General features: G+C 44.8%; 1 protein-coding gene across 6 annotated transcripts in view; it reads left to right on the top strand.

Annotated features, from left to right (window-relative positions):
- EHBP1 (EH domain binding protein 1) overlaps positions 1 to 24,271 on the top strand; it is a 313,110-nt gene that overhangs the window by 220,381 nt on the left and 68,458 nt on the right. For 2 of the 6 annotated variants that reach the window (XM_056856269.1, XM_056856267.1), the window contains 3 exons: positions 261 to 408; positions 12,919 to 13,032; positions 21,972 to 22,099. In XM_056856269.1, coding sequence (XP_056712247.1) covers positions 261 to 408; positions 12,919 to 13,032; positions 21,972 to 22,099 — 390 coding nt within the window. The remainder of the gene's footprint in view (positions 1 to 260; positions 409 to 12,918; positions 13,033 to 21,971; positions 22,100 to 24,271) is intronic. The other 4 variants (XM_056856271.1, XM_056856270.1, XM_056856268.1 and 1 more) reach the window with 3 other exon arrangements.

The following is a 24,271-nucleotide window of genomic DNA, read 5'->3' as shown; positions in this document are numbered from 1 at the left end:
TAAATTTTGGGTAGCTCTCAGCCTCGGTATATATATATATTTTTTTAAACCAAAATAATTATTTTGGGGGGGGGGAGGAGACCGCGTTCCTGGATGGCTGTAGAAAGTGTGTTGTTGACACCCCGCTGATATGGAGCTTCCTATTTATAATGTGGTTCCAAGCCCCATGCTGTAAACCAGTTACTATCATGATGATCAGATTGAGAATGAAATTGCATTTCTGTCAATTACTGAGTTGGCAACTGTTCAATATATCTTAGCAGCAAGATGAAGAGCGGCGTCGGCAGCTGAGAGAGAGAGCCCGTCAGCTAATAGCAGAAGCTCGATCTGGAGTGAAGATGTCAGAACTTCCTAGCTACAGTGAAATGGCTGCAGAAAAGTTGAAAGAAAGGTCAAAGGCATCTGGAGGTGAGTTAAGGAACTTGCGTCTTATTCCTATGGCAACCCAGGAACCCGAGGAAGACCTTTTTGGAAGGTGCTTTTATTCAGACTTCAAAATGGCCCTGCAGATAATTGCAGTTCCCCCAAGTCAACGTGTCTCTAGATATATGCCATACCTCTTACTTTCACAGAGTTTTAAAAAAGCGCTTCTCCTTACAACATGAATAAAACTGAGAATCTGTAAATTAGATGTAGCTTGAACGATTGAATCCACCTTATCCTCCTTTGCAAGGAACCAAGGGGTCAGAGTTGTTTCACAACTACCCATTCAGGCTGGCAGGGATCACATACTTGTACTCCATTTGGTATACCCCATGGTGACAGTTCTGGTCACCACACCTAAAAAAGGATATTGTGGAGCTTGAGAAGGTGCAGAAAAGAACAACCAAAATGATCAGGGGGATAGAGGGAAAGAAGGCGGTTGAGGGGAGACATGATAAAGGTCTATAAAATTATGCACGGTATGGAGAGAATGGACAGGGAGAAGCTTTTCTCTCTCTCTCATAATACTATAACATGGAGTCATCTGCTGAAGCTGGAGGGTGACAGATTCAAACCAGATGAAAGGAAGTATTTCTTCACACAACACATACAGCCCATTCCTGAGCCGCGCCGGCAGCCGCACCCAAAGGCCTTTGGACGCCGGCAAAGGCCCACGCCGGTGCAAGGGCCCACAGCACCGGCATATGGGAGGCACACGCCGACGTTTGTGGCCCCAGCGCCGGCTTGCCAGGCCGGACGCTGGTCTCTGGCTGCTGGCACAGCAGCACCAGGCCCGAACGCCGGCAGCATTAATCTCTTGCCTTGAAAATCCTACAGGGTTGCTTTAAGTCAGCTGTGACTTGATGGCACTTTACACATACCCAAATTTTGTACAGTGCCAATGGAATGCAAAGGCATGAACATTGGATGTCCAGGGTCAAAACCTAAAACTGTGCCTAGGCAGTGTGTGTCCCTCTTTTGGCCGCATTTCAGTGGTCTCCACCATAATTATCAGTACTTTAACCAGAGTGTTCTCTATGCCAGAGGCAAATAAAGTAGTAGCACCGCCTGCTATCAGGTACAGGAATTGCTACTCATTTACTGTTGCTTCATTCGTTCCACTGCATTTTGACTGAAACCTTGCAGATAGCCTGTTGACCAATCCGTGTCTCTAAAGGAGTTGCAGATGGTTGCTATACAAGCACTGTGGTGAAGAGAGAAAAAGCCTTATTGAAATATAATTTTGGACGTGGTACAGTCATCTTATGGCTTCTACTCTTAACTTCCTTCCTGATGTTAGTTTTCCGTGTGCAGAAAGACACTGATGTACGGGACACTTTCAGACTCGCCATTCCCCCATCTGTATAGTACATTTCCATGAGTTTATTGTATACTTTGTATGTCTTGCTTTTGTGGGAGAGAATCAGTATGGTGTAGTGGTTAAGAGCATAGGACTCTAATCTGGAGAACCAGGTTTGATTCCCCACTCTGCCACATGAGGGGCGAACTCTATAATCTGGTGGGTTGGTTTCCCCCACTCCTCCACATGAAGCCTGCTGGGTGACCTTGGGCTAGTCACAATTCTCTTAGAACTCTCTCAGCCGCACCTACCTCACAAGGTGTCTGTTGTGGGGAGAGGAAGGAAGGAGATTGTAAGCCGGTTTGATTCCCCTTAAAAAGATAGAGAAAGTTGGCATATAAAAACCAACTTTTCTTCTTCTAATACTACAGTCCAGATCAATCATCATTCCTCATAGATCCCAGACAGCCGGAATTTGGCTATGGAATATGTTTATATCCTGGAATGAGTAGAATCTAATGAGTGGATGATCTTGGGACCAAATCAGGAGACTGCCAATACAAAACATTTCTTGATTTCCCATATTACTAACTCACGGGGGGTGTTCTGAAGAATGGAGGCAATTATTGTACATACACATATATTAACTGGCCAAAAATTGCTATACGGGTTTATTTTTCAAAATCCAAGCTTAGCAAAATAAATAAAATTGAACCTGTAGGGCTGGAAGTAATGTTCATTATGATCTTTTTGCTTGACTGACATTGCAACAGTTTAAGGGTAGCCTGATTGGTGGGTGGGAATCAAGCCCAGTTCTCCAGATCAGAGTCCACCGCTCCAAACCACCGTTCTTAACCACTACACCACACTGGCTCCCCTTGTTCACATGTTACGGTGCACATGCGTACATCCTGTGTACCTTTAATTTTCTTTATGTATGCGTTGAGTAATTCTCATATTACATTGAATACATGTGCAGCTGAATGTGTAATTTAAACCCCACATTTATCCAGGTACTGGTCCTTGGTTTCATGTGTAAAGTGAACTCTCTTTCTTACAGTATACACATGTACATGCAGCTGTTCGTGCATTCACTGTAACATATGAACAGGGCTATAGACAGAATAGCTAACCCCTTTTTGAAAATTATTGTTCTTAGTTGCTTCCTTACAACTACTCATAGTTGTTGTTTTTTTAAGTACCTTGATTAAATGCTTTGGGCCAGACTTTGATATTAACACAATTCCAACTGGATCTGGCAAACCCCACATTGAAGCGATGCATGTTTCAACAGGTTGGACAATCATTATAATATGAAGTCTGATAACTTACCACGTCTCTTGACATTTTTCGGCTTGCTTTTGTTCGTTTGTTTTACCATTCTCCGTCTGATTTTCTCTTCCTACTCCTTTCTCCACATTTGTTTTTTTCACTGAAGTTGACAGCAAAAAAAAAAAAGTTGCAGGCTGTATTACCTTTCAGCCATTTTATGCCCCCAGTTAAATTGCTGAGAAAGAGAATATGATTCTGTTGTGTTTTTCCCCCTCTGGACTCATCTTTACCTTCAGTGAATTTGTTAAGCGCTCTCAAAGACAATCTTTCACTTGGCACAAACACAAAAAGTCTTGTAGCCTCTTTACTCTCTCTTACTGTCTGGGTTGTGTGTTCCTCATTAAGGCACACTCTTCATCACCTTTCTTAAATAAGGAAAATAGCGAGCCCTGTGGCACAGAGTGGTAAGCTGCAGTACTGCAGTCAAAGCTCTGCTCATGACCTGAGTTCAATCCTGACGGAAGCCGGTTTCAGGCGGCCAGCTCAAGGTTGACTCAGCTTTCCATCCTTCCAAAGTCAGCAAAATGAGTACCCAACTTGCTGGAGGTGACGTGTAGACGACTGGGGAAGGCAATGGCAAATCACCCCGTAAACATAGTCTGCCTAGTAAACGTTGGGCTGTGACATCACCGGTTGCTTGCACAAGGGACTGCCTTTACCTTTAAGGAAAATATCTGGTTTGTTTGCTTCCGATCTTTCCAGAAATGCCAATAGTTAACTGCCCACAAAACAACCTTAATTGGTCTCCATTTATGAACAATTAAAAACATTATGGCTCAAATCCTAAACTGCTTTCCACTTGCTGTAGATGCTTCCTCTCATGGAAGGGGGGGATTTTTGCTGACTCTCCTCTCTCGCTGCAGCCCCCGCCTTTGACCCACATTGTATTCCCTAGGGGTTCACTAACCTGCAGAGAAATGGTTTCGGGGGACATAGACAACTGCTGAAGGAGAAGGAAGGAAAGGAGATTATAATTTCAAAAGCACACTTAAGATGATATAAACCTGGAATTATATCACGTGAATGCATCATACACAAGTTGGCAAGCACGTCCACCACGCAGATATGTGCTTATCGGAGATCCCCGGTTTGCTGTTGCTCCCTGTTAAGTGAACAGTGGGCAGCAAACCTGGGGTTGCTTCTGCACCGCGTGTGAAATTGCCCTTTATCGTAGTATTCAGTTTCTTATTTCATTTCTTTTTCGGCCATAGCAATCTCCTGAGTTGTACCAGATATCCTTTTTCCTGCCCTGAGGCCCTATGAAACTGTCTAATGACAGCGGTGTGACTCGTTTTTTAAAACCGTAGGTTTGCACCAAGACAGGTCAATTATCATCTTCGGCCCGGTAAGCGTAGCTGTACTGCTGACTCTTCGCTTCTTCACTGTTGCCCCTCCTACCATTGCAAGAAGGAAATGCTTGAATTGTTCAAATCAGATGGATTTAAACTGTCTTTTTTTAAGAGTTTTGTTTTAAAAATCCCCAGAGAAGACCACTTTATCTTGAAGTGCATCGTATTGCCACACATTAGGCTTTTTTAATATTCAAGGCTCCTTCCAGTTTATTTCGCGGGCAGGTGTCGGTTTAGATACTGGCTCTCCTCTCTGCCTGAGCAAATCCTCTCCCCTGAACGTTTATGTGCCATCTGTGTCCATCAGCACTCAGGCTTTCTCCTTCTCCCTGTCAGTATCTCTCAAGCACCCTTGAATGGCTGTTTTGCCCAGTCTCAGCAGGAGGCATTTGCCCCAGCAGTATGTCCCAGGTTTAATCCCCGGCATCTTCAGTTAAAGGGACTAAGCGAGTAGGTGATATGAAAGACCTCTGCCTGGGACCCTGGAGAGCCACTGCCAGTCTGGGTAGACAATACTGAATTTGATGGAACAAGAGTCTGATTCATTATAAGGCAGCTTCATGTGAGGGAGTTTTCTTAATAGGGGAGGGCCTGTGGCTCAGTGGTAGAGCATCTGCTTGGCATGCAGAAGGTCCCAAGTTCAGTTCCCAGCATCTCCAATTAAAGGGACTGAGCAAGTAGGTGATGTGAAAGGCCCCTGCCTGAGACCCTGGAGAGCCGCTGCCGGTCTGAGTAGGCAACACTGACTTCGATGGGCCAAGGGTCTGATTCAGTATAATGCAGCTTCATGTATTGTGAATGGCCTTTGTTGCCCAGAGGCTAGAACAAGTACCTTGATGCAAGATCCCTGGGTGTAGCTTTGCACAAAAAGGCAGCTTCTTTAAACAAAATGTTTTAGACTTTGTTACCAGGACACAGGTCCCTCTGTTCAGGTGCAAGGAACAAGCAAATGTTGGGTCACGACTTCCTGGCTTGGGAAGCTCTCAGTCTGACTCCAGTGTTATTATAATATCTGAATGCAAGTGCCTAGGCAACTAGGAGTTTATTTCTTCCCCACAAATGGGGAGGCTAAATAGGATTCAGCCCTGACCTGGACAGCCCAGGCTAGCCGTATCTCATCAGATCTCGAAAGCTAAGCAGGGTCGGTACTGGTTAGTACTTGGATGGGAGACCACCAAGGAAGTCCAGGGTTGCTCTGCAGAGGCAGGCAATGGCAAAACCACCTCTGGACGTCCCTTGCCTTGAAAGCCCTGTAGCGTCACCATAAGTAGGCTGCGACTTGACGGCGCTTCCCACCACCACCAAATAGGATTCAACTGTGGTGCAGAATCCCAGTGTGTGTGGAAGAAACAAACTCTGTAGGGTTGCCAGGTCCATCTTTGCGGGAGGTTTTTGGGGCGGAGCCTGAGGAGGGCAGGGTTTGGGGAGGGGAGGGACTTCAGTGCCACAGAGTCCAATTGCCAAAGTGGCCATTTTCTCCAGGTGAACTGATCTCTGTCGCCTGGAGATCAGTTGTAATAGCAGGAGATCTCCAGCTAATACCTGGAGGTTGATGACCCTAAAACTCTGGTTTGTCAAGACTCCCCCATTTCAGCATCCCAACAAATTGGCGTCACTCTGAAGACTTTTGAAATCAGGCCCGTCCTCTCCATGGGAGAGGAAGAGGGAAGGGATGCACAAACAAGACAAGAAGCTATCCACCAACCACCTTCTGTTCATGACATTTGAATGGATACCATGTCTGCTTTTGTATCGGCTACACTTAAAAGAAAGGGGAGCACCTTTTGCCCTCCTTTACCCTACATTCCTATCAGTGTTGTTTATTTTAATTATGTCCACCCTACTTTCTCAGCTCGGAGGCTGGCAAGGACGCTGCGTTCAACTCTATTGGGCCCCAGTATGTAGAAGTTCTTGCTTGCAATGAAGGTTAGCAGTCTCGTGTGCTGGCAACGTTCTGTGTTCTGGCAACGTTCGTGTTGCTTCACGGAAAAGAATATCGTTCGTCTCTCACTTCAGAGAGCTGTTTACCAGGTTCTCTTCTCTAAGCTGTGTCGTTGGTAGTGACTGGGGCTGCAGCTGAGAACAGTTCTTCTTTTTCCCGGAAGATAGTTTCAGAAGGTAGCCGTATTGGTTTGCAGTAAGAACATAAGGTAGGCTGTCAAAGATAGGACATTTTGGAGGACTTTCATTCATAGGGTCGCCATGAGTCGGACTTGACAGCACTTAACACACACACACAAGAACATAAGAAAAGCCATGCTGGGTCAGACCAAGGTCCATCAAGTCCAGCAGTCTGTTCACACAGAGGCCAACCAGGTGCCTCCAGGAATTCCACAAACAAGACGACTGCAGCAGCATTATCCTGCCTTTGTTCCACAGCACCTAAAATAATAGGCATGCTCCTCTGATCCTGGAGAGAACAGGCATGCATCATGACTAATATCCATTTGGACTAGTAGCCCTATCCTCCATTAGAACATAAGAAAGGCCATGCTGGATCAGACCAAGGCCCATCTAGTCTGTTCACACAGCGGCCAACCAGGTCCCTCTAGGAAGCCCACAGACAAGACGACTGTAGCAGCATTCTCCTGCCTGTGTTCCAAAGCACCTACTATAATAGGCACACTCCTCTGCTGCTGGAGAGGATAGGTATGCATCATGACTAGTATCCATTTGGACTAGTAGCCATGGATAGCCCTCTCCTCCATGGACATGTCCACTCCCTTCTTAAAGCTTTCCAAGTTGGTGGCTATCATCCTAGGGCAGGGACAAAAGTTAGATTCGAGTCCAGTATCACCTTGGAGACCAACAAGATTTTTTCTGTGTAAGCTTTTGAGAGCTAAAGCTCTCCTCATCTGACGAAGGGAGCTTTGACTCTCAAAAGCTTATAATCCCAAAAAATGGCTAGTCTCTAAAGTGATACTGGACTCAAATCTAGGTGTTCTCGCCCCCTGAGTTCCTCTTCTCATTCCTCTCCTTTTCTTCTGACTTTTTTTTTTTTTTTACACTGTAGCCCTAAGGAGAGGGAACTGCTCGATTTTATACCTATACAGCATCTAAGATATTGTAAATGTTTTTTATAAATAATGGACGATGAAGAAGCAGCAGCTGTCTGGCTTCTTGCTTGAAGCGATCAAATGTCAGCTGCTCAAACATCAGATCAAAGCGTTTTCTCCGACTTTCGTTTTATTCCTGTTGTTCGAGGCTGTACGAGAAGGAATTTGTTTAAAGTGGATAAGCCAACTCCGGGTAACTTGACTGAAAAGTCAAGTCTGCTTGCCCAGACTCCATGTACTCATGATGTTTGCAGCTGAATTCCTGTCAGCTCAGAACAAGAAAAGGAGAATGCTTATTAGCTTCCTTAATTTATTCCGTCTCTCACTATATACCTGACAATTTGGTGCTTCTAGGAAGGTATGGTTGAGCTTTAACAGTGATCTACTATTTCTTAGGCTTGGTTTTCATTGAGTGGCAAACGTGCGCGCTGCACCTGTTATTATTTATTATCTATTGAAAACATTTTTAGCTGCCTTGCTTCCTTATAGAGCTTAAGGCGGCTTACATATAAATAAAATATATGATCACATAAAAAGACCTAAAACCAAAATTTAAAATCACAGTGTAGGGCTGGTTTAATCAAATGCAGTCTTCAGCTGCCTCCTAAAGATCAAAAGTGAGGAGGCCAGGCACACCTCCCTAGGGAGTGGGGCCGCCACTGAAAAGGCCCTTTCTGATGTCTACCAGACAAGCTTCTTTAATTGATGGGACAATCAGGTAGGCCTCACTGTGTGTACAGCCTACACATGGAAGTTTACCTGTTTGAAAGCGTTAAAAAAAAATTCCACACAGAAAACTGGTTGGTCTGGGAAACGGTTCTAGCCTCATCTTCTAGTTTTCTTAGAAGTTGAATGCTCATTCTTGAAAAAGCTCCTATCATGTCAGCCTTCACCCACAACCTGTTGAGAGCTGAGCCGTAGGCTACCAGTTTCTCTGCTATTCTCTTCCACTGCCTTGAAAAGTACAGGTTCCCCTAGGTCCTACACCATGGCATGCTAGCCAAATATATGGCAAATACCTTACTAGGGAAAAATAAACCTATTTAATTACAAGCAAATCACAAAGTAGAAGGTATGTAGTGCTTTGCAACTCAGCTTATAAACTTCACAGGTTAGGCTCGGGTACTTTGGGTCACCTCTCCTAGTCTTAAGTCAAGCCTAGCCCAACCCTCCTGTGCCCTTGCCAAGATGTGACTCAATCCTGGTCTTTCCTCAGTGTGGTCCTCCCCCACTGATCTCTTTCCTTCACCTTCATAGAATCATAGAGTTGGAAGGGACCACCAGGGCCATCTAGTCCCAACCCCCTGCACAATACAGGAAATTCACAACTACCTCTTCCCCACACCCCGAGTGATGGCCAAGATGCCCTCCCTCTCATCATTTGCTGAAGGTCATAGAATCAGTATTGCTGACAGATGGCCATCTAGCCTCTGCTTAAAAACCTCCAGGGCAGGAGAGTTCACCACATCCCAAGGAAGCCTGTTCCACTGAGGAACCGCTCTGTGAGAAAGTTCTTCCTAACGTTTAGCCAGAAGCTCTTCCTACTTCCAGTGTTTGATTGAGAGGGATGTTACTGGCTCTCTGGGAGAGGGTTTGTCTCAACCTCTACCTCACAGAGCTATAGCTTGGGTCTACAGGTCATCTTCTGGCTGATCGTAACCAGAAAACTGCAGCCCTCATTAAGGAAAAGCATTGTTGGCTTCCACCATCTTGGAGGGGAGATGTCCTTGTTTCATCTGGTCCCTAGGGCCATGACCCAAGAAATAAACTTTCCCAAGGTCAGAAACACTGCTGGGGGCGGGAAGAATGTGGAAAACATCTGTCGTCGTTGCGTTTATGGATCACTGAATCCACCCCAACATTTCCCCCCCTGGACATTTCTAGACCGCTGGATCATGAATATTAAAATTACATGGGGGGTTGTTTAACTGTGAATTATCTATTTGTTCATCAGATGCTAACCCAGGACTCATACTTGGTCTGCTGAGTTTTTGTTGTATGTGTAGGTTCAATGCCGTTTGGTTCTGAGGCCCTGTTTACCAGGCAGGTTTTTCCCCCCCACTGGGTACTATTATATATATTATTATATATTGTAACTGGATCTAGTAAAGGAAGTGATAGCTGCCATCCTATTTCTGAGGAACCTGCCTCAGAGGAGAGGAGAGGAGGTCACTGGTGACTGAAACACCATCTGGTAACCTGGTAGAAGGATAATTCACAAACAAACAATTCTGTCTTCACTTCCACAGAGCTGTAGCAGCACTTCTTATTTCTTATTTGCCTAGTCATTAATTCTGCTTCCCAAACGTCATCTTTCCTTATTGTGGTCCATTAGCACCAGAAAAGTATGAAATAGGCTGCTCTTCCCCAGGTAGTATTTATGACAAAAGGAGAAAGGGGTAAGGAGGAGGAGGAGGTGGTGGTTTTTAGATGCTGACTTTCTCCACCACTTAAGGAACCCGGTTCTCCAGATCAGACTCCACTGCTCTTAACCACTACAACTCACTGGTGGTGTACACTGTTCTGCAAAAGAGAGGAACAGTAAATCAAGACATTTGTCTGACTGAGGTAGTGAGAGGAATTTTGCAGGTAGAAGATGGGGTGTCCTGATCTGGGTAATACGGTTAAAGATAGGCGTGCGGGTAGAATTACACAGTAGAGGAACAGAATGGATGGAGCGCTAAGGAAATACGGCGGCCTCGTGAAAGAGAATGAAGTCAAGAGTCTTCTCAGGCAGAAGGAAGAAAAAGGTACAGAACACACAGGTGAGGATTAGAGGGTGAAAGAAAAGATTCTGGCAAGTGGAAAGGTAGGAAACTAAAAGAAAAAGAAGTTATTTCAAGGCGGGGGGAAATGCAGCATGAGAGACTGTCTTCAGAGAAAAGGATTATTGGACTGACAGAAAGAGTAGGGTTGCCAGGCCCCTCTTCGCCACCGGCGGGAGATTTTGGGGGCAGAGCCTGAGAAGGGCAGGGCTTGGGAAGGGGAGGGACTTCAATGCCATAGAGTCCAATGGCCACAGTGGCAATTTTGTCCAGGTGAACCGTTCTCTATTGGCTGGAGATCAGTTGTAATAGCAGATCTCCAGCCGCTACCTGGAGGTTGGCAACCCTAAGAAAGAGAGACTTAATGATAGTCTTTAAAACAATGTTTAATTTTTATTATTGGCTTCATTGTCTGCCGAGCAAGTTAGCAGAGTTTGTCATTAGCCAGATTTACTTCCAGATTGCCCCTTCTTTTTAAGACACCCTTTGAAAAGGCCTGAGGACTTAGAGCTCCCTTCTTTTCAGGGTCCACATCAGACTGCTGCCTCGATTGGTCAAGGCTTGATAACATATAATGTTGAGTGTTTCTTTTCCCCCTGACTATTGCTTTGGAATTCTCCCTCTTCCCATTTGATTCAAGTGGGCGCATTCGTTCATTTCAATGAATGGAAGCCAGAGCTGAGGCAGTTGTACTCCGTTAAGAAAAAGAATTGGCCAATGTTCTTATTAAAAGGGGATCAGACAGATTCATGGAGGATAGGTTTATCAGTGGCTACTAGCCCTGGTGACTAATAAGAGCATAAGAAAAGCCCTGTTGGATCAGACCCAGGCCCATCAAGTCCAGCAGTCTGTTCACACAGAGGCCGACCAGGTGCCTCCAGGAAGCCCACAAGAAAGACGACTGCAGCAGCACCATCCTGCCTGCGTTCCACAGCACCTAAGATAGTAGGCATGTTCCTCTGATCCTGGAGAGAATAGGTATGCATCATGACTAGTATCCATTTTAACTAGTAGCCATGAATGCCCCTTTCCTCCATGAACATGTCTACTCCCCTCTTAAAACCTTCCAGGTTGGCATCCATCACCACATCCTGGGGCAGGGAGTTCCACAATTTAACTATGCGTTGTGCGAAGAAATACTTCCTTTTATCAGTTTTGAATCTCTCACCCTCCAGCTTCAGCAGACGACCCCGTGTTCTAGTATTCTGAGAGGGGGAGGAAAGCTTCTCCCTGTCCACTCTAAAGGGATCCTCCAAGTTCAGAGGCAGTAAACCTCTGAATCCCTATGCTAGGAGGCAACTTCTGGGGAAGGCCTCAACCTCTCCGCCCTGTTGTTGGACCTCCAGAGGAACTGGCTGGCCACCGTGTCAGGCAGGATGCTGGACTCGATGGACCACTGGTATGATCCAGCAGGGCCCTTCTTATTTTCTTATGAACTACAGGGGGCAAGTTTCGCCAAACACTGCTTTGGAGTTCGACAGCTTAGCAATTTCTGAAACCGGATGTAGATAGTATGAAATCTCCTGATCTATTCCAAGAAAAATGGATGCTGTTTTATCAGTATTATTGATTTTATTACGTCTATTTCAAAATGATACCAGGGTTAATAGCAATATGTAGTAATAAAGATAGTAAATTACATCGTAAATAATTATTTGTAATTTTATATAGATAGGCATGTTTTATTGGGTTATTACGTCTTTTATAATTCAGTTTGGACTATAATTAAGTTGGTGTAAAGAAATGAAGAAGAAGAAATGAAGATATGAAGATGAAGATATGAAAATGAAGACAAGAAGTCAAGAAGAGAAAGAAAAAAGTCAGGATAAGAAATGTGGAAAATATTGGATATTATTTTTTGTGGCTAGTTTGTAATATATTAGTGAGTTTACTGTAACATAATTTCGGTGCCAAGGAAGAAATGTATGTAATTTTATTTTACCTTTTTCTGTTTTCCCCTCTCCCCTTGTTACTTTAAAAAAAAAATAGATAGTAAACATAAACTTTTGGAGGACTTTGATTCATAGGGTCGTCATGAGTTGGAAGCGACTTGACGGCACTTAACACACACACAAACATAAACTGTCTTGCGGCACCCTAAGGACAGACTAACCAATTTATTGCGGAATAAGCTCTCGTAAAGCATTTAGACTTTAAGGGCGGGGTTCCCAACCTTGTTAAGCCTGTGGGAACCTTTGAAATTCTGGCACAAGGTGGTGGGCATAACCACAAAATGGCTGCCACAGAAGGCACACCCAACCAGAAAATATCAAGGATAACTCTAATAGTAACTCTTCAATATTTCAGGCAGAAGCTCTGTTTAGCAGGATGCCTTTAAAATATGCTCAGCCAATCAGAAGCCCTGCTGGGGAAAAGCCCCACCTGGCCCTGCCCACTTTCTAAAAGCACTTGGCAGGCATCATATTGCCCACGGGTACCATGTTGGGGACTCCTGCATTAAGGTACTACAGTGGTGTTCGTTACTTTCTGTTGCGACAAATATGTAAAAGTTATTTTCATAAGTGACAGGGATTTGATTTAAAAAAAGAAAATAATGATTACATTTTAGATACTTCCTTTCTATGCTGCAGGTGAATGCATTCAGCTGATATGCTACAATGCTAATTTTATTTATTGTCGTAGTGCATGTACAATGCAAAAAGCACTAACCTTATTACTACATGTTCCTACAGATGAGGATGGGAATGATAATATTGAGATAGTTACTAACGAGGAGATTCCTGAATGCGCTATTACCAGCGACGAAGATCAACATACTAACCTAGAAAATGACCTTGATTCCGATGGTAATTCAACTAATGGCTGTCTTGTGTCTTTTTGCATGACTAACCATATTTTCATCATCACGTTTTTTTGTAACGGTGTTTGTCTAGTATCGTGTTTGCCTTGCAACCTTTTAAACCCTTGCATTCATTTGCTTTTCATTAACGGTTTTGTCGCGTTACCCCACCAGAAGGTTTTAAATCTCTGTTCCTAATATCTCCTGAACGGCATGTTGAAAACATTTCTCTGACCTAACTTTGGATGACTGAGCACCAGGTTGAACGTGCATTGTCTTTGATTCCTGAGGTGCATTTGTTATCAACACTGAATGTAAATTGAGTTTAGATTTGGCAGACTATGAATGAAGAAGAAGAAGAGTTGGTTTTTATATGCCGGCTTCCTCTACCACTTAAGGGAGAATCAAACCGGCTTACAATCACTTTCCCTTCCCCTCCCCACAAGAGAAACCCTGTGAGGTAGGTGGGGCTGAGAGAGTGTGACTAGCCCAAGGTCATCCAGCTGGCTTCATGTGTAGGAGCGGGGAAACAAATCCAGTTCACCAGATTAGTGTCCACCGCTCATGTGGAGGAGCGGGGAATCAAACCCGGTTCTCCAGATCATAGTCCACCACTCCAAACCACTGGTCTTAACCACTACACCACTCTGGCTCTCATTTTTTGTTGCTCTAGTTGTTTGTTGTCACCGGCACTCCTAATAACTAGCGTTAAGTGCACACTGCACAAGCTACTCTTGGTAAACAATGAAACAAATCGCATAGAAATGACCAGTGGGAATGTCACCATCATGCATGGACACCTGAACATATGAAGCTGTCTTATACTGATTCAGGCCTTTGGTCCATCAAAGTCAGTATTGTCTACTCAGACTGGCAGCGGTTCTCCAGGGTCTCAGACAGAGATCCTTCACATCTCCTACTGCTGGATCCTTTTAGCTGGAGATGCCAGGGATTGAACCTGGGACCTTCTGCATGCCAATCAGATGCTCTACTGCTGAACCAATGCCCCTTCCCTGTCAGTGGGTTAAATATTTAAACATTAAGCATAGTAAACATGCCTACTACTTTGCCTTATCAGGCAGCTGAAAGATAATGCTTATGTTACTTTGGCTATTGTTTTGGTGTGATTTGCTCTCATGGTACGTTGGATCCCATTGCAACATCTGAAATGGAGACTCACACCCTCACCCGTGGTTGAGGTTAAGAGTGGTGGTTTGGAGCGGTGGACTCTAATCTGGAAAACCGGGTTTGATTCCCCACTCCTCCACATGAGCGGCGGAGGCTAATCTGGTGAACTGGATTTGTTTCCCCACTCCTGCACATGAAGCCAGTTGGTATCCTTGGGCTAGTCACAGCTCTCTCAGCCTCACCTACCCCACAGGGTGTCTGTTGCCAAATGGGAAAGGAAGGTTATTGTAAGCTGGTTTGATTCTTCCTTAAGTGGTAGAGAAAGTCGGCATATAAAAACCAACTCTTCTTCTTTTTGTAGGGATAGGTTCATGTAATGCATGAACTGGCCAGTTGAGGATGCAGTCAGAAGCAGTTCCTGTAGCTATGGCAGCTAATGATAGCATAGATTGTTATGAGGATGATAATTATTAGTATTTGTAAAAGGGGTTTTCAGAGTGTTCTTGAAGAGGTGCTATTTAGCATAAAGATATCTGTGACCCAAGATGAGGATTCTGAGTTACAGCCGTTGGAGAAAAGGTTATAGCATTGCTTGAGTTTTAGGTTTGCATAAATCTCAGCTATAGGGGATAGATTTTAGTCCAATTACTATTCAGTACCCCTTACTGGAGCTGAGATCCTGATCTGGTATTGTATGGTTCAGTAAAGATGTGATCATTATTATTATTAGGAAGGCTGTTTTTGAAAAGTGTGAAAAATTGGGGTTTGGACGCAAAGCTTGCTTTCCAACGGAAGAAGAGGAGATGACCATTTTTGCTAATTCCCACCACCCACTGTAGATCCCACATTACGCCTACCTCAGTTCCTGAGCATCCAGGCTAGCCTGATCTCGTCAATTCTCAGAAGCTAAGCAGAGTCTACCCTGGCAAGTATTTGGATGGGAGACCTCCAGTGAATACCAGGGTCATGACGTGGAGACAGGCAATGGCAAACCATCTCTGAACGTCTCTTGCCTTGAAAACTCTACGGCAGAGGTTTTGAACTCATTTGTTACAAAGGCCGGATATGACATAAATATCACTTGGTTGGGCCAGGCCATGGCTTGCCAGCCCAGATCAGGAAGCGGGGGGGGGGGGCGTTGCCTTGGCTGGTGAGCCCGCAGCGGGCTTGCCCTCCCAGATCGGAAGTGAGGAAGTGGCTGTCTCGGCTCACAGGCTGGATAAGAGCCAGATCTGGCCCGTGGGCCATATGTTTGACACCCCTGCCCAATGGCTCCCAAACCTTTTGTGCCACTGCCCCCTTGGTTCCACAAACCCAACCCCAGCGCCCCCTACCCTACCCTATAAAAAGCATTATTAAAAATTGGGGTTTGCATGACGCACTAAAGAAGATAATGACAATAAAATTTCAAAACAGGAACAATTAATTGCACATCTATTCAAAATCTAATTAAAACGTTTTAGTTGAAGTTTATTCATCAAAAATGATGAACTTGATCCAGGGGTACCAGCTCTTCAAAGTCTGGGGGGAAATTCTGATAGTTCCCACCAAATTTGCCAGCATGGTGTCATAGCTTGATCTATTGTAAATTAGCGAACAACACAGTTGAAGGGGCCCGCCTCTAGCGCCCGCCTGCATCTTAGTGCCCCCCAGGGGGTGTTACTGCCCGCTTTGGGAACCACTGCCCCTGCCGTATGGGGTCACTATAAGCCAGTTGTGACTTGACAGCAAAAAATATGGTCCTTAGTACCACCTGAACCCACCCGCTCCCTGGGGCAGCATTTTGGTAGTCTGTAGCAAGAGAGGAGTGGCAGGAAAGTTCCCTTCTGTGAGATCCTCTCCACTCACAGTACTTCTGACCCCGCTCTTTGTCTTCACACCTCTGCGAGCTTGTATTTTTGCCCTGTCTGAAACCAATTGCGTTGTAAGAACATCTCCACGCTCCTGAACTTGTGCATGGCTATTTCTTCCACGGACCCTCTGGGACGTATAATAAGCTATAAGCGGCTGAATATAGGGATAGTCTGGCCTTGGCTTGGAAATGCAATAATGGATTTTTAAAAGAATCCTGGTTTCATCAGTTACTGCAATTTGGTCTGAAACCAGGTTTATCTCTGTTCGGAACATAATGGTAGAAACAATTCTTTGAAGGAAAAAAGCAGCTTAACAAGAAGAGGGGGTATTAATTTATTGCAAGTCAATAATCTTTCTCTGGTTCATGGAAGATTATAACTTTTGTTTCCGAATCAGACTTTGACTATATTGGTCTCTTGCATTATTTTTTATAGAACGCTTCGTGGTTAGTGTATTCTAAGGCATTTCTTTCCCGATTCTTTGGGCATCCAGGAAATATGTGATCGGTCCTCTAGCCATTTCCTTTATAATTGTGTTCCTGTCTTTCTGTTTTATTTGCATTTGGAAGTTGGGTGTTTTCGTTGGTTTCAGGCAAGCAGTTCCTTCTGTGTCACTTGGCATTTATATAATGCTTTAGGGTGTCCAAAATGCTTGATATACATGATTTAAACACATGAAGCTGCCTTCTACTGAATCAGACCCTTGGTCCATCAAAGTCAGTATTGTCGACTCAGACAGGCAGCGGCTCTCCAGGGTCTCAGGCAGGGGTCTTTCACATCACCTACTTGCCTAGTCCCTTTAACTGGAGATGCCGGGGATTGAACCTGGGACCTTCTGCATGCCAAGCATGGGTCACAGAGGCTCTACCACTGAGCCACAGCCCCTCCCCTTCAATCTATAAAGTAAAGTAGATCAGTATTTTCATCCCCATATTCTGGTGGAGGGTAATCACACGAAGCTGCCTTATATTGAATTAGACCATTGGTCCATTAAGGTCCGTATTGTCTACTCTGACTGGCAGCAGCTCTCTGAAGTCTCAGGTAGAGGTCTTTCACATCTATTACCTGGCCCTTTTAACTGGAGATGCCAGGGATTGACCCTGGGACCTTCCGCATGCCAAGCAGATGCTCTGCCACCAAGCCATAGCCCATTTGAACTGAAGGTTTTCCTGATTCTCAACTCAGCTGCTTAACCAATACACTATTGTAGCTTCCACTAAGCTTTTAGAAGTGTCCGTCTTCATTTGCCAGTCATACTTATGAGGTGAGCAAGATTTGTATTCAGAGACCCTTCAAAAAAGACTAGTGTAGTTTTCAACTTAGTGACTTTATCATCCCCATTTAAGTGGTGTAAAGTGTCCCGTAAAGTATAAAGGAGCCCCGTGGTGTAGAGTGGCAAGCTGCAGTACTGCAGTCAAAAGCTCTGCTCATGACCTGAGTTTGATCCCGACGGAAGTCGGTTTCAGGCAGCCAGCTCAAGGTTGACTCAGCCTTCCATCCTTCCGAGATAGCTAAATTGAGTACCCAGCTTGCTGGAGGTAAAGTGTAGACGACTGGGGAAGGCAATGGCAAACCTCCCCATAAACATAGTCTGCCTAGTAAACGTCAGGATGTGACGCCACCCCATGGGTCAGGAATAACCCAGTGCTTGCACAAGGGACTACCTTTACCTTTTAAAGTGTCATTAAGTCACAGCTGATTTATGGCGACCCAGTAGGGTTTCCAAGAGGATGATATGCCATTGCCTGCCTCTGCTTAGCAATCCTGGACTTCCAAGATGGTCTCCCATTCAAGTACCAACCAGGGCCGACCCTGCTTAGATTCTGAGATCTGATGAGATCAGGCTAGCCTTGGCCATCCAGGTCAGGACCCTGGAAGTCTTTTAGTGGAAGTGGATTTCTGCTTGCGCTAGTACTTCAGGTGGGGTTGGAGCTGTATTTGTGCTTGTTTTGATCAAGAATTGAGGGTAAAGACAATAAATTAGTATGAAGGATGGTGACCATTTAAAACTTCAGTGTGAAGGGTAGCATATGGAGATTTATAATAATTTATTATTAGGTCTATGACCGCAGTCTTGGACCAAGGGAGGAAGAAAGGAAGGGAGGGGAAGACGAGGGAGGATGGGAAGCATAATACATAGCATAATACAATTTTAAGTTAACAATACTAAAAATTAGGCGTCAGCCCAATAAGTAAAATTCCTAACTAAAATAAACTGGGGGCGGAGCAAACTGACTAAAAGTTGCCAGAGGTAGGAGTTGAGAGTTCTTTCTTCTTAAGAGCAGCCACTCTGGCCAAAAAGTGGGCAACATTCGATGTGGCTGCACTATTAGATGAGTCGCCAAGCAAAAAAGGCAACACCCAGGCATGTAAAGGGAGGTTCAAGCTGGTGAGGATTGGAGCAATAAAAGCATCTCTATCTTGAGACCAGTGAGGACAGCGGAGCATCAAATGGTCCAACGTTTCAATTTCGCCCGTGTTACATGGGCAGAGACGGTCCGGAAAATATGGAGATTTAAGAAGAATAAGGGTAAGACAAGGTAGAATTATGATGGAATAATGCAGTGTACTCTCAAGCTCCTCAACCTTCTCTTCACATGCTCAGAGTCAATTAATGACTTCAGACTTAGCAGAAGACCATAATGTTACCAGTAAAATTATTATTTGCAGTTCTGCTCCAAAACAGAACTGCAAGCCATGGTTTGAATCTGGTTTGCAGTCCTTGCTTGGAAGGGAATCGCAAGCCATAGCTTTCTGGTTCTGGTGTAATGGCTCACTATCCTCTGCTTCAATGTGGGAAGCTCAACAAAAGAAGACAGCACCAAGGCTCATATATGCAACAACAATAATAACAGTATACTTCTGAATATACAAGAATCCAAGTAACATATAATGCCAAGTTGTTTTCTGTTGCCCCAGAAGTTTGGACCAGAACCAACGGGCTGAAATTAAATCAAAAGAGTTTCCGTCTTGACATTAGGAAGAATTTTGTAACAGAGTCGTTCCTCAGTGGAACAGGCTTCCTCGGGAGGTGGTGGGCTCTCCTTCCCTGGAGGTTTTTAAGCAGAGGCTAGATGGCCATCTGTCAGCAATGCTGATTCTATGAACTTGGGCAGTTCATGGGAGGGGGGGCATCTTGGCCATCTTCTGGGTACTGGGTGTGTGGGGGGAGGTAGTTGTGAGTTTCCTGGTGGCCAAGATGCCCTGGTGGTCCCTTCCATGATTCTATGATTCTACGAATAGCCAAATAGAAGTACAAAGGCAGAACCAAGACATCAAACATACAAACAAAGAAAATGCAACCCTGAATCCTGCAAAGTCCAAAGTCCACTACACAAAAAAGCTAGTAAGGACTGTAGAACAGTCTCAACCAATTTTGCTTGAATACTCCCGAAGAGTCAGCAAACTACCTGGTCAAAAGCTGCAGGCTTACACAGGTATGTGGAAATGATCAGGTCCAGGGTGCGAGGCAAGATCCGGAACGTGCAATCTAGATAACCACGTCACGTTTCATGTAGGGCTTCGTCAGCCAATGTATTATTTCTTCCTATGACAAATAATTTTCCCAAGGACCTCAGAGGGTTCAGCCATCATTGACAAGACCAGTGCCAATGTAGGAAGCAGTTACAGGAGGAAGGGACTACCTGAGCAGAGTTCTTGTCCCTGTAGCACCAAACCATAGTTAAGCATTATACGTGAACCAAGCAAATGTCTTGATGTTGATCTTTGGGGAGCGAAGTCAGTTATGAAAGATGATGTGTCTCTTTTGAGGGAGCAATGTAAGTGTACAGCGTTGTAAAGCATGGCAATATTGTAGTAACGTTATGCCAGTTTCCGTGGCAGATAAACCAGTACAAATTTCTGCCCTTTCTTGTTTTATTAGGGGTGTCAAACTCAATTGTTACGAGGGCCAGATATGACATAAATGTTGCTTAGTCGGGCTGGACCATGCCTCTCCAGCCCGGATCGAGAGGAGGATGGGTGGCTGGCTCGCGGGCCGGATAAGAGCTCTCAAGGGGCCGGATCCAGCCCACTAGCCTTATGTTTGACGCCACTGAGTTATACTTTACTTACCACTTGTTTTATTAAAGAAAACAAGACTGGAAGATTGGCCTCACTGTTGCTACAGCTTTAACGTTACCCTTTCCATGTAGCCAGTGTGGTGTAGTGGTTAAGAGCGGTGGTTTGGAGCAGTGGACCCTGATCTGGAGAACCGGGTTTGAATGCCCACTCATCCACATGAGCGGTGGACGCTAATCTGGTGAACTGGGTTGTTTTCCCCACTCTTCCACACGAAGCCAGCTGGTTGACCTTGGGCTAGTCATACTCTCTCAGCCCCACTTATCTCACAGGGTGTCTGTTGTGGGGAGGAGAAGGGAAGGCACTTTTAAGCTGCTTTGATTCTTCCTTAAGTGGTAGAGAAAGGGCATATAAAAACCAACTCTTCTATTTCTTCTACCGATTCTCTTATGTGTGGGCCTCTAGCCTTATGTAAGCCAGATCTATTGAAACACGCCATGTTTTCATGCACTGGCTCAGATCCAATGGAGTGTTTCCGCAAGTGGAAGGATTTCTACCTGCAGAACACAACTTTCCTGCTGCAGCCCAAAATGCCCATGAAATACTGCTCCTGGGGGACAGGGGACCCCCCCCCAGGACAGTTTGGCATCAGAAGCAGGGGAGAGAGGTGAGACAGTCACACCTTGGAAGCACAAATCCTCTCATGGATCCAAGCCGCACTCTGTTCAGCGATATTTACTGCTTGTTTCTGAAATGGATATGCTGCCAACTAGCCAATCAGTATTTGTGAGCAGTTGAAACAAAATAGTAAAAGTTATGCCCTGTGATTGTTTGATCTTTTTCACTCTTACAAGTAATCAATTAGGGCTGCATTAACCGAGCAATGAAGGTATACGTGTGTCCTCATTTTAATTAGAATTTTTGTTGGACATCAATCAGAGCAATTTGCTGCCTTGCGAAGAGTGTGGTCCTAAGCATGGTTAATTGGGATGACGTTCCACTGAATTCAGTAGGATTTAATTTCAGCAAAATATATTTAGCATTGGACGGCAAGTGTGTCTGTATATTCAGTGAGTAATAGACACAACATAGAATCAAAGAATCATAGTTTGAAGGGACCACCAGGGTCATCTAGTCCAACCCCCTGCACAATGCAAGAATATCCAAATTATCCTACACACACACACACACACACACACACCCAGTGACCCCTACTCCATGCCCAGAAGATAGCCAAAGTGCCCTCCCTCTCATGATCTGCCTAAGGTCATAGAATCAGCATTGCTGACAGATGGCCATCTAGCCTGTTCTTAATAACCACCAGGGTAGGAGAGCTCACCACCTTCTGAGGACGCCTGTTCCATTGAGGAACTGCTCTAACTGTTAGAAAATTCTTCCTAATGTCTAGACAGAAATTCTTTTGATTTAATTTCAACCCATCGGTTCTGGTCCGACCTTCTGGAGCAACAGAAAACAACTCGGCACCCTCCTCTATATGACAGCCCTTCAAGTACTTGAAGATGGTTATCATATCCCTCTCAGCCTTCTCCTCTTTGGAACACAGGCAGGATAATGCTGCTGCAGTCGTCTTGCTTGTGGGCTTCCTGGAGGCACCTGGTTGGCCAATGTGTGAACAGACTGCTGGACTTGATGGGCCTTAGTCTGATCCAGCATGGCTTTTCTTATGTTCTTATGAGTCTAAGGAAGGGGAAACTTGGCGAGCCAGTTGCAGCTGATAAGAGGCACTCTTGGCCACTGCTGGACAAATGAGCGTGCTCCTCAGGTTCCAAGCTGTGTATTCGAATTCCATCTCAGTTGTTCAATTTTAGGATAACAAGTAGAGCAATGCAAGCATAATCGCTCTCAAACTGGTATGTACACGATCATAGTGACTCGGCCTCTGAACGCGACTCACTCTGCTGTGTTGTGGTCTTTGCGTATACAGCTGAACAGAACAGCAAGTTGGTGGATCTGAAGTTGAAGAAGCTCGTAGAAGCTCAGCCACAGGTGGCAAATTCACTCCCTGGCACTGCTCCGAAGTCTGTTACCGATAGCACGGAGCAAGAGTTTAAGGTAAGTTTTGGCTAGAGTGATTGTCTGAGCCCTCCCGCATCAAAGTTTCTGTAACTGTTGGTGGCTTTGTAGAATCAGATATGTATGATCCTAAGGTTTGCCGGCGTATTTCTCTTATGGTGGGGCTTTCATCAGACAGCAGTGACTGCTCCCGTTGGCTACTGTGTTAAGAGTTCTTTCAAGATCCTTACCTTTTCCTGAACCCCAGAATTTATGGAGGTGTAGGGAGTAAAATGAAGAAAGCTGATAGGAAGGGATTCCTTTGAAATGTAGTGTTGGAGGAGAGCGTTACGGATACGGTGGACCGCCAAAAAAAACAAATCAGTGGGTTATATATCAAATCAAGCCTGAACTGTCCCTAGAAACTAAAATGACTAAAGTGAGGCTGTCGTACTTTGGTCACATTATGAAAAGACAGGAGTCGCTGGAGAAGACAGTCATGGTAGGAAAAGTCGAAGGCGGTAGGAAAAGAGGAAGACCCAACAAGAGATGGATTGACTCTATAAAGGAAGCAATGGCCCTCAGTTTGCAAGACCTGAGCAAAGGCTGTTTAGGAGGTTAGGAGGACATTGATTCATAGGGTCGCCACGAGTCGGAAACGACTTGACAGCACTTAACACACTCAAACACACAGGGTGTCAAAACAGCTAACCAACTCCCAGTGAAGCGAACAGTACATCATTCCTCTGTGTAAAGTATGAGCGGGCTGGGCCTTCTTTCCAGCTATTTCTCTGACTTTCCTGAACTGAAACCGAAGTACTTCATAAGCCCAGATGTGGGTGTCTCTGATTTTGAAGGAAATAAATGATAGGTGTTAACGTTTGCACGTCGTTTCAGAGGGTAGCCATGTTGGTCTGCGGTAGAACAGCTGGATTCGAGTCCGGTAGCACCTTAGAGACCAGTGAGATTTTCGGGATATGAGCTTCCGAGAGTCAAAGGTCCCACCGTGACGGAGAAAGTTTTGACTCTCCAAAGCTCATACCCTGAAAATCTTGTTGGACTCTAAAATGCTACTGGACCTGAATCTAGCTATTTGAATCTAGCTATGCAACAGAGAAAACAGAGAGCCAGTGTGGTGTAGTGGTTAAGAGCGGTGGTTTGGAGCTGCGGACTCTGATCTGGAGAATCGGACTTGATTCCCCGCTACTCCACATAGCGGCGGAGGCTAACCTGGTGAACTGGATTTATTTCCCCACCTCCTACACACGAAGCCAGCTGGGTGACCTTGGGCTAGTCACAGTTCTCTCAGCCCCACCTACCTCACAGGTAGAGAAAGTTGGTAGAGAAAGTTGACATATAAAAACCAACTCTTCTTTTTCTTCTTACCATGTGCATGCCCAATTGTGCATGTACATGAAAGCTAGGCATCTTGTTCTCTTCCTCTCTCAGACAACATGTACATAGATTTCCGTATACATATTGGTGCATCTTATCACTTTATGCATCTTATCAGTTTATTGTTTGCATTATCCGTACCCTTTATTCCTGTGAAAAAGATTTCAGCATCTAAGGGCAGTTGCTACTTTGTGTATAACTTTTCACCCACCTGCAGACTTTGGGGGGTGCCGGCACTTGCTGACTGAAAGGATTTCCTCCCCCAGATACAGAGATGCTTTGAAGTCCCGAAAACAATGACTTTCATTGGTTTTTTTCCCCCTTACACTGTCGGTTCCGATAAATTGGTGATGAAAGTGTGTGGCAGCGGCAGAGGACTTTCAGTCTCTATCTTTGAACAAAGAAAAGCCTGGATCGAGTCTGATTTTTTTTTTTTTTGCGTTCAATTTAGCTTTCTGCAGTGGATTTAATGCAAAATGAAGCCGGCCCCGAAATAATACAATGGATTGAAAAGGCTAACTGAATTAGTGGGCTTAGAGGAATACATTTGTAAAGTGGCAGAAGTCCCTAGTCATAAAAAGGCTTCTTAAAATGGGATTTGCTGGCTAATCGCACTGATATTTTAGCATGTTGCCAGGCCTAAAAAATTAGCCGTGTTTGTTTATTTTGGTAAAGACCTCCGTTTCGACTGTCAGGCGGCTGTTGTATGAACAGCGAGACGCCGTCCTTCCCTTACAAAAGCCAAAATCATAGCAGCTTGTCCGTTGACAATTCTGGAGCGAGCGAGGTGTTAAAAGAAATAAAAGTTAATAAATAGCATGCCATTAGGTCAATTTG

This window comes from Euleptes europaea, chromosome 10 (assembly GCF_029931775.1).
Source record: "Euleptes europaea isolate rEulEur1 chromosome 10, rEulEur1.hap1, whole genome shotgun sequence".
Classification (NCBI taxonomy): Eukaryota; Metazoa; Chordata; class Lepidosauria; order Squamata; family Sphaerodactylidae; genus Euleptes; species Euleptes europaea.
The sequence above is the reverse complement of the archived record's forward strand: the minus strand, read 5'-3'. Positions and strand labels throughout refer to the sequence as shown.